Source organism: Argiope bruennichi, chromosome 2, assembly GCF_947563725.1.
Source record: "Argiope bruennichi chromosome 2, qqArgBrue1.1, whole genome shotgun sequence".
Taxonomy (NCBI): domain Eukaryota; kingdom Metazoa; phylum Arthropoda; class Arachnida; order Araneae; family Araneidae; genus Argiope; species Argiope bruennichi.
Genome location: NC_079152.1, coordinates 82,803,427 through 82,813,658, shown reverse-complemented (window position 1 = coordinate 82,813,658; position 10,232 = coordinate 82,803,427). Strand labels below are relative to the sequence as shown.

Sequence of the window (10,232 nt, the reverse complement as noted above, 5' to 3'; positions counted from 1 at the left end):
ATATGTTTTAGATAATTTAATGATGCGATGTAAAGGGAATCACAAATTTTTTTCATTATTTTTGCTCAATAAATTATTTTTTGAAATAGAATAAGTTTCCATTTAATAGATTGAATCTTTCATTATTCACTAAGCCAATTAAGTGGCTATCTCTAAAAGCAGAAAAAGGCCCGAAAAACTGATGCAGCCCTCTCGTAGAAGTTGTTACCATCAAACAACTAATCTCGAGCTACCAACAAATCGACCTTTCTGTTCCGGTCGGAAATTTTCTGTTTATTGTTAAACATGGCCAATAGATTATTTTCCAGTCGTACATTCAGTTCTACTTACCGACTATTAAAGCATTCTAAGATTCAAAGCCGAAGTTATGCTACTGAGATGTCTTTCACGTTTGCATCGCCTTCCGAAGTAAGTGTTGATACATGCTTTCATTCCTTGCAAAGAAGCTAAGTTTTCATCCCACCCTGTATTTTTTATTCCATTTATATAATAAAAAAGTAATTAATAGTGAGATTAAGACAAACCAAATTTCTTATATGAATGATATTCAAATGAATTAAAGAGCAGCCATTTAATAAATACATTAACCTAAACATAAAGATTCTTATCTATTCAAAACAGAATAATGTCGATATTGATTTTTGTTTCTTTATGCATATATATTAGAAACTGCTTTGCATTCATATTTAATTTTTGAATTTCTTACTTAATAGATTAAAAAAATTTCTAATCATGTAAAAAAGGATGTGCATTGATGTACATTAAATGATTGAGATATATACATCAAACTTTTAGTTAAGTTGCTTCAAGCATGCATTTTACGAAAAATCTTTTAAATAAAATTTGGAGTTGGTTGTAAGGTCTTGACTCCGAGAGTGGAGAGCTCCAAGTTTAAAACCCGATTCAACTAAAGAAACACTATGTAAATGGGTCTGGTATATGCTAAATCAATTGAAGCCAAATGTCCTCTTGCTGGTGTGATGCAGAAGTTCGAAAGGGTTTCAGTACACATGTCATCTGACCAGGGTTAAAAATTATGAGGTTCAACCTAAAATAGCCATAGTGTTGTTTTAAAAGGGGGCAATAAAATAGCTATACTAAAATAAAATTTGCAATATATGATCTATTGCTTTTCAAATGTAACAATGAAACATGCATAGTATTGGTGTAAGGAATTTGAGAGTACTAGTTTCATTTAATGTTACTGCTATATTAAGTAATTAAAATAAATATGATTTATGGTAAGCAGTTTAAATTAAACTATATAGGGAATTCTGCCAAGTTACAAGGCAATGTTAATAAAAACTTCTGGTAAAAATTTACTGTACGGTCACCCTTGGCGACTTTTTCAAAATCTCGGCAAAAGTCGCCAAAATGGCGATATTTTGTATAAACGAGATTTAAAGAAAACAGCGTAGTGAAAATGTTGCCTGCGGAAAAAAATGAAATGGCGGCCAAATCGCTGAAATCGTTAATAATGAACAATAAACATGTATAACAAGTTTGTATAAACGAGAAACGAATCGCTGAAATCGTTAATAATGAACAATAAACATACCTCTCTCCTATTAGCCGCTATCGCTCGACTCCTCACTACCTTCCACCTCACTCCGCCTCTACTTTGATGACGATGTTCCGTCTTCTGGCTCCTTGTCGGCTCTTTGAGGAGGGTAAATGCGGATGATGGAGTCGACAAAGGCCATGAACTTGTTACACATGTGCTTGTTTTTTTTGCGCCACACATACTCGGCTAGATAGTAATCGAGCTGTGTTTTTGCTTTGCTCGCTGGTATAGCACGTTTTACTGCCCCCCACGTTCCTTCTATGGTATTAGTGTGGGCACCTCTATCCGCGTCCTTGAAATTCACACTATGGTTAACCTTCAGATGCACGAAGCCTTCATTAGAAAGGCAATCGTAGCTCTTCCAGCAGTCTGAAATTATTATCGAACCCGGAAGAATATACTCATTTATAACACTTAATAAAGAATCAGTCGTCCTATCATCCACAACTTTCATAAAACATTTGCCCGTCTCGCGCTCAACTCCCCCAAACACCCATTTACCTTCCACACGTTTTCCCCGATTAAATTTACGTTTTCCAAATTTACTTTCATCTATCTCAACAGTCACGCCGCTTCCACCCACTTTCATACTACTTTCAATCATCTCTACCACACAAACCTCACGACAATAAGAACGATAGTCACACACAGTCTTAGAAGAACATTTACTTTCTTTCATATTAAAATCAACCTTACTCTGAGTCACCCACAAATATACCTGAACTAAAATCTCATTCAATGTCATTCTACTATATTAAAAAAAATAACCCTTTCTCACACTCCTTTTGACGTCATGCATTTGTCCTTTCACCTTTGATTTACACCTCCATTCAAAACCTTCACTTATATCATGCCTTTCAACCAATTTCATGTCCTTGCCACACTGACAACACTCATATTTATTCGCAATCAAACCCGCTTTCATACAAAATTCAAACGTCTCCTTACCTTTATCTAGTCCATACAAATACCTTAAATTTACATTCTCATCATACCACATAACATCATTCTCACCAAACATTCTCGCACTTACCTCAGACATTCCCCATGCAGCAGCCATCACAAAAAAAATCCAAATAAAAGAACGCGGGAGCTGAAGATTGAAAAAGCACACGTGCAACGTGGTCAAACGAAAATTAAATAATGGCGTCTACATTCAGTTGACCAATAGGGTTAATGCAGTTACCCTATTATAATTAGTTGTCGGTCGGATGGGGGTTGCCATATAGAAAGATTTATCGCCAATCTAAAAAAATCGCGCCAAGGGTGACCGTACAGTAAATCTGATCCAAACTTCTTATATAAAATTTGTATAAAAAATGAATATAAATCATTTTGCTTACAAATGAAGCTGTGAACTTGGAAAAATGAACTATGTCTAGAAAATAAAATGGTCTTTAAATTAAATTTAAAGTATATTGACTATTAAGTGGATTCAAATAAAATTACTGCAGCTGGAAAGATCTTTGTTAGCAAAGAAGAATATTGACATATTATAATGGTCCCTAGTTTTCTTGATAACCTTAGTCTATTGCCTAGCTTCTTTATACATATTCCAACTGTCCTTGCAATATGTCTCGATTGCTTGGCAACTGAATCTGGGGGCTTTTATAATGCAGAAGAACCCAGTATTGTATATACTATATTTTTTGTCAATATTCTTTTAACTCAATTAATATTTAACCAATAGTGACAAAGTATCAGTAAAGATGTTTTTTTACTAATTTCTGATATTATATGTTTGTTTTACATATTATCTTGTACCTGAAAATTTTATTTATGTTCTGGTATTAATATTACTTTTTCTCAATAAAGATAAAGCATTATCTGTGAGGAGGTATTTGTAGATAGGATTTTGCTGGCTTTTCATATAGCACACTCAGTCTACATTAAAACTCATTGTTTATTGGTGGCAGAGAGGGGTAAGCTTTTCAAAACTCTTGATAATTTTCAATGGCAATAGAACACTCCACATAAGTACGAATCATTATATATTACCTGATCACAGTTCAAATGCAGGAGGATTGTCTGGATAAATATGGAATTCTTAAATTTTTACATTCTGAAATCTGGATTTCTAGATTTTTTAAATACAGAAATCTTTTTTTATGTTTTGTTTCACAATAAAAATATGCAGCAAGGAAATATAATAGTAATGTTTTGATTGATAGCAGGAAATACATAAACTATTGTGATCTGCACTTGTCTGGGTATGTTCTATTGCCTTTTAATGTTCTTATACCAGGAGTTTTGAATAGTTTGTTGTATGTACTTAAAAAAAATTAGATTTTAGTAGAAGAATATCTTATTGAGTTAGTTAATTTTTTCTTTTTGTGTGATTTCTTCAGGTTTTTTACAACAAGGAAAGTGTAAAACAAGTTGATGTGCCATCCTATAGTGGAAGCTTTGGTATACTGCCAAGCCATGTTCCAACATTAGCAGTATTGAAACCTGGTGTTGTTACGGTATTTGAAAATGATGGTGCGGCAAAAAAATATTTTGGTAATGTTTATTTTTATGTTAAATTATTTAAGTTGTCAGTGATTGTTTATATATTCATTTTAATTGTTGAAGTTCTAAATGGAAATTGCAAGCATAAATGAAATTCTAATATTAAAATCCTTTATAAATCATAATCAATTCTGGGTTCCCATGGACCTTAAAAAGGCCCTAAATATCAATCTTTTTAGATAAAGATAAATAAGGTCCATAAAGACTTTAATTTTTGTTTCCAAGTTCTAAAAAAAGTTTTCTATTTTGAGTCCTCAATTTTTCTCTCACTTGAACTCTTAGCATAAAAATTTATGAAAGAGAAAACTAATTGATTTATAATGCAAAATTAGAAATTTCGATTGCTGAATATACAAAAGGAATGAATCGGTCTACTAGGGGGAGACATCCAATTTAGAGGGGAGGGGAAGACATCCAATGTGCTCCTGAACGAATATCTAAAAGTCACAATGAAGTACGACTGGCTTTGTAATGAATTTTTTTTTAGTAAACTTTGAAAATTATGGATAGTGTTTATAAATCATCAAAATTTTATTGTGAAGACTACTCAGTTCTTACCTTTCTTTCTAAGATAAACCTTGGATTCACTGGAGACAGGATTTTAAAACATTAAATAATTCTGATAACGATCTTTTGGATTTAAGATTACGGAGCCAAACATTTATTTTGAAGATATTGAAAAGTATTAGAAAAATTTTATATTGATCCAACCAAATTGGCATCAAATAGTTATGATTCTTATAACAAATTGAAAAATGTATTGCCTCATTTGGTGAAAATACTTCATAAAATAAAATGCATGCAATTATAGATTAATTTAATTTTTTTATTAGTAAAGTTATAATATCAATTCAAAGTTTCTTTGTGATCCATCAGCAACAGTTAATATTGATAGTTTTTGTATGAGTATTTATGAAGTTAAAAAATTAACCAAATTGGGGAAAATAATACAGACACTATTAATACTTTAGGATGGGCAAGTTAATCTAGAAAAGTATTTTCTTGTAATAAAAGAATAAAAATTGGAAACCTAAACAAATAATCTGTTATAGACTAATGAAATAGAATTGATTATTTGAAATATTTCGAAAATTCAAATTGCCTTGAAATCAAGGAATTAAGATCTTCTGTAGCAGGGGCATTGTATATTTTTCTTTATAGCTTAATTTTTTTGTGTTATTTATAAAAGCAAACTTGAAATATTATTGTAATCTAGATTGATATTTTGTGTGAAACTGTTTCTGTAACAAACTTGTTTCATTAATAACACATGAATCATTATATTCCATACTGTATTAAAATAGAAAACTCTTAATAAGGCCTGAAATTTTTATACAGGGGCAGAGTGGGAACCCTGCAATTTCTTCTTTAATTTTTTGTAAGGCTAAAAGCAGATATAAAATAATCCTTTATATATGATATATTCGTCAGGCTTTAAATTTTTCTTTATACTTATAATTATTATTCCTAAAGAAAATGTAAATGAGTATTCTGTAAGTTTCAATCTGTAGTATATTAAAAGTAGAGTTGTGCCAATTGGGGTGTTTGGGAGTCAGGATTACCCACTTTATTAGAAATATTCACCTGCTCCTAATGGGACAAAAAAAAAAAAAAAAAAAATGTGAAGAAAGTTTTTAAATCTCTCTCTTTTGGTAACTTTTTAACATTTTTATTTTAACAGAGATATTGGGAGATTTATAGTGCACACATGGGTAATTGAACTTGGAGCATTGTTTGGTATAAAAACCTCAATACACAGTTATCCATATTTTTGAAGATAGAATATATGTTTGCTTTTAGTCAGTTGTACTGCATAAAATTGCAAGATTTAAAAATCAATCTAAGGAATAGGGATCATGTTTTTGCAAGGAAGCAAGATGTATCCAAGCCAAAAACATTGTTGCTACTGTAGCCGAACATTTCGTGAGTTGCTGATGCATTTTGCAAAACAATAAATAAAAATTTAATATACTCTACAAGTGCCAGTATGTGCATACAAAAAAAAAAGTACATTTTAAATCTTAAAAATCATATTCACATTACCACATTCCAGAATAGACTTCAAAGTTTTCTGATCTTTGGATCAATAAAATTAGATTTGTATTATATAATAGAAAAGCTTGATAAAATATATCCAAAAAGATAAATTCAGCTGCATTACTATGATTATTATCTGCTGTTCCTATGAGTTTAAATTTTCCAGTAAGACATAATGAACTTTCCTGTTTGTAATTATGTTTGTTTTATAACATTATATTTACTATAATGTAAATTTCTTTCTTTATATCTTTTGAACTTTAGGAATGGACTCAAAATTGCACTGTCTGCATGTTATTTAAATTAAATACTTTTCTGATGTTTACGTCACATATGTTATCATATATTCTTTAATATTCTTACATGTGAAGCCCTTGTGACAAAGGTAGTGAAAAGAACTGCTGTGATTTTAAGAAAGTTATTGATATACAAATAATGCATGCTAATGTAATTGAATTCAAATATTTATAATTTAGCCATCAAGTCTTATTTCTCTATTTTTTTAAAAATTGGATTAAATTTCAAATAGATTTAATCAAGAAAATAGAATTATGTGATTTGAGGTTAATTTTTTCAGAGATAATTATTCCTTTTGAAATGTGTACAACCAGAATAATAAGATAGATAAAAGATAGATTTTAATAATATTCTTGTAACATGTTCTTGTAGTCTGTTCAACATGAAGATAAATAAAACTGGTAAAAATTTTGAGAGTATTGTCATATCACTTTCCGTACATAGCCAGTTATGACCCTCTGCCAGGGAGGCTTGTTCTCTTTTTACATATTATCTATTGGTTTTTGTGGGTTCTTTGTAAGGTCAATAGTGGAATCTACAGTAATGTGTATTTATTCTTACAGCATTGAAATTGCTATTTTAAAGTAAGCACAATTTATAGTTTTTGACGAAGGAAAATTCCTTTGTTGAACAAAGCTGTTAGTTGAAGAATGGTTTCTTTATTTAACAACTAGCCGCCTTTGGCGACCAGCCAGTTTGCCAATCTTAATGTTCGTTAAAATTTTAATAATTAAATATTTTATGCAATTCCTGCTTTAATAGCTTCTTCATCAAAATATTTTAAAATTCAAATTTTGATAATCATATAATTCACTCATAATATTATAAAGGCCTTTAGTCATAACATAATATATATTTCCCTAATTTTCTGTTAGCTCCTGTAGAATTTATGCCTTAAATTAAAGTGGAAAGGATTAATCTGCAATTAATATAATAATATTTTTTTATTGAAACAAAGCATTTTTTAAATAATATGATTACTGAAAAAAGAGTCACAGAACGTTTAAACTTTATGGGCACTAAAGAATATCTCTTAATTTATGTAATATCTCAAGAATTTGTCAAAAACATTTTCTCATACTCATCATGAGATCGATTAATTAAAAATATTTAATTTTAAATGCATCAAAGAAAATAAAACGAATCGTTTAAAATAATCGGTTGAAAACAGGTTAAAAAAAACTACTTAAAAAGCGATGTACTTAAAGCTATAAGCATATACAAAATATATATAACTAACATAAATACAATTTAAATACAAAAGCATACAACGAACCTAAAAATAATTTAAATCGAGTCCGCATCCGTTGATAATAGTTCTCAACAATCAGAACACAATACGCATGCGTGAATTTTCATCGCAAGTTACAGTAACGCAAATACGTGAATTTTTCTACGCCAGTTGGGGTAACGATATGCAGATTACAAATTTTTAATTTCCTTTATTCTGTTTTATTTTAATTCAAAAGCACTTCAGAAGGAATCTGAAAGATCGATTAATTAGCAATGTTTAATTTTAAATGCATCAAACATTAAAAAAATTAGAAATTAGATTTCAGATTTTTAGAGAGTTTTTAGACCATCAGCAGGATTTTGGAGTGCTTGGTGAGAAACCGTGCATTAATCCTTAGTCTTACTATGATTATCTAGCAGTTGTTAAGACTATATTTGCACTTAATGGAACTTTTTGTTTGGAGCTTATTTCTTGATCTTTTACATTTTGTTTCCTCTGACTGAATGTCCTTTTTGAAGACATGTCGAAGTATCTTCAAAAAACTTTTAATAATATTTTGCTGCTCTATTAATTAGGTAGGCAAAGTGTTTGATTCAGTACAGTTGTAAAATTGTTCAATGACTGAAGCAGTCTGAAATTTGTATCATATTTTATTTATATTTGACTGCTGCTATTCATCAATTAAGTAATAAGCTCAATTTCTGTGCCATGTACATTAGCGTTTTACATATATAGATATATTTATTCTCTGTGTTATAGTAATTGAAATCATAAATTAATAATTTTTGAGTTTGAACATTATTCCTAATTTTATAAATTACTTTTTACTTTGATTATTCCTAATTTTATAAATTACTTTTTATGCTTTACTGGAATATACAATATTTTTTTGTTCTTTTCTAGTCAGCAGTGGATCTGTAACAATAAATGAAGACTCATCTGTCCAAGTTTTAGCTCAAGAAGCTGTACCACTTGAAAGGCTGGATCCTCAAGTAAGTTATTAATCAACTATAACTATAAAGAATTAGAAAACTTTACAAATTAGAAAATAATGTAAAAATGTTCTGCATTTTAACACTCCAGTATTTTTTTTTTGTGTGTGTGTGTTTGTGAAACTTATTTTTTTTCACTTATTTCTCCATTTTCTGAAATGCATATTGATGTATTATGTTTTTATGCTATCATACTTTGATTCAAATCACTATATATATATATATTATTATGAAATGAGCTATAAATTTTTCCCTCATATCCATTTAATAGGCTTGTAAAGAAGGCTTATCTAAAGCTCAACAGCAGTTAGGGTCTGCCAGTACAGAAGAAGCTAAAGCAGAAGCTCAGATTGCAATTGAAGTTCATGAAGAACTAGTTAAAGCTACATCCTAGATTATATTAAAATCCTTATTACTGTGACAATTCACCTGAATTTTTAAGATTAAAAAAAATTTAGATGTATGTAAAAATTGCTGAAATTTTTTTGGATTTAGATATTTTTTTCCTTGACCATGTTTATCAAAGCATCATATATATATGTTAAATTTGTTATGTTTATAGGAAAAAATGTACTTCAAACCACAACTAACAGTAAAAAACATGGTAATAAATATTAAAATTTTGTTATTTTTGTCTAATTTTAGTTCAACATGCTTTCAGAATGGCAAAATAATTTCGGTTTTAAATGTAAACATACACCATTATTATTATTATTATAATTGAACTTACAAATTTTATTGTTTTTACAAATAGTTTTTTACTTTTTTAAAGAGAACATTGTAATTTCTAAATCCGCTGATAACAAGATACAAAAAGATCCTAAAGTTAAATGTCTATCAACTGATCGAGAAATGTATAAAAATGTGTAAATGCACTCATATTATTGTTTCTGTAACTTTCTATTTTTTCATATAGCTATAATTTAATACTTCATTATGTGAACCATACCTACTTTTTAATTAGATACCACCTTTACTTGAGTTAAGAGATAATAAAGAAATAGTCATCTAATTAGATATTTGAAACATGGCTGGGAAAATGCAAATTAAAAATCTTTACTGTTTAAAAAAAAAAAAAAACTTTTAAGGATTTATTTTAATATAGACAAAAACTTGATTTATTAAATATTTATGCATATCATATGTTTAAAACTGTATTCAGTTATTTTTGAAATTTATAATTAAGATCAATTATGGGAGGAAAAAAAAGTATTGAAGAAATAAATTACTTGACATTAAATTGCGATTCAATAATATCCACTACAGAAAGATGTTTCCTTTTTGACATAAAGATTGCATAGTAAATTATTTTTTATTCAAGTTATAGAGCAAGGATCAATTACCTTTATTTTTTCATTGTAATCATTTGGATAAAGTAAAACTGTATAAATGGATTTCAGTTGTGTACCACATTAATTCAATTTATAAATCTTTTTTCATTTAACATTTATTCTTAATCATACTAGAGTATTTTAAATATTATTCTGATGATATTTCAGTATTTAATCTTTTAAAAAATTAAACTATATTAAGTACAAATTTCACAATGGATTTCTATTTTGAAAGAAATTTCCAAAATACCAAGTTCAGATAGACG

The 10,232-nt window shown here is 28.9% G+C and overlaps 1 protein-coding gene across 1 annotated transcript; it reads left to right on the top strand.

Annotated features, from left to right (window-relative positions):
• The first annotated feature begins 212 nt into the window (after positions 1 to 212).
• Positions 213 to 9,263, top strand: LOC129958905 (ATP synthase subunit delta, mitochondrial-like). Its single transcript, XM_056071638.1, has 4 exons — positions 213 to 408; positions 3,913 to 4,066; positions 8,547 to 8,635; positions 8,907 to 9,263. Exons 1-4 carry the CDS (start codon positions 286 to 288, stop codon positions 9,027 to 9,029), a joined length of 489 nt encoding a protein of 162 aa, XP_055927613.1. The 5' UTR covers positions 213 to 285; the 3' UTR covers positions 9,030 to 9,263.
• Positions 9,264 to 10,232: the final 969 nt, after the last annotated feature.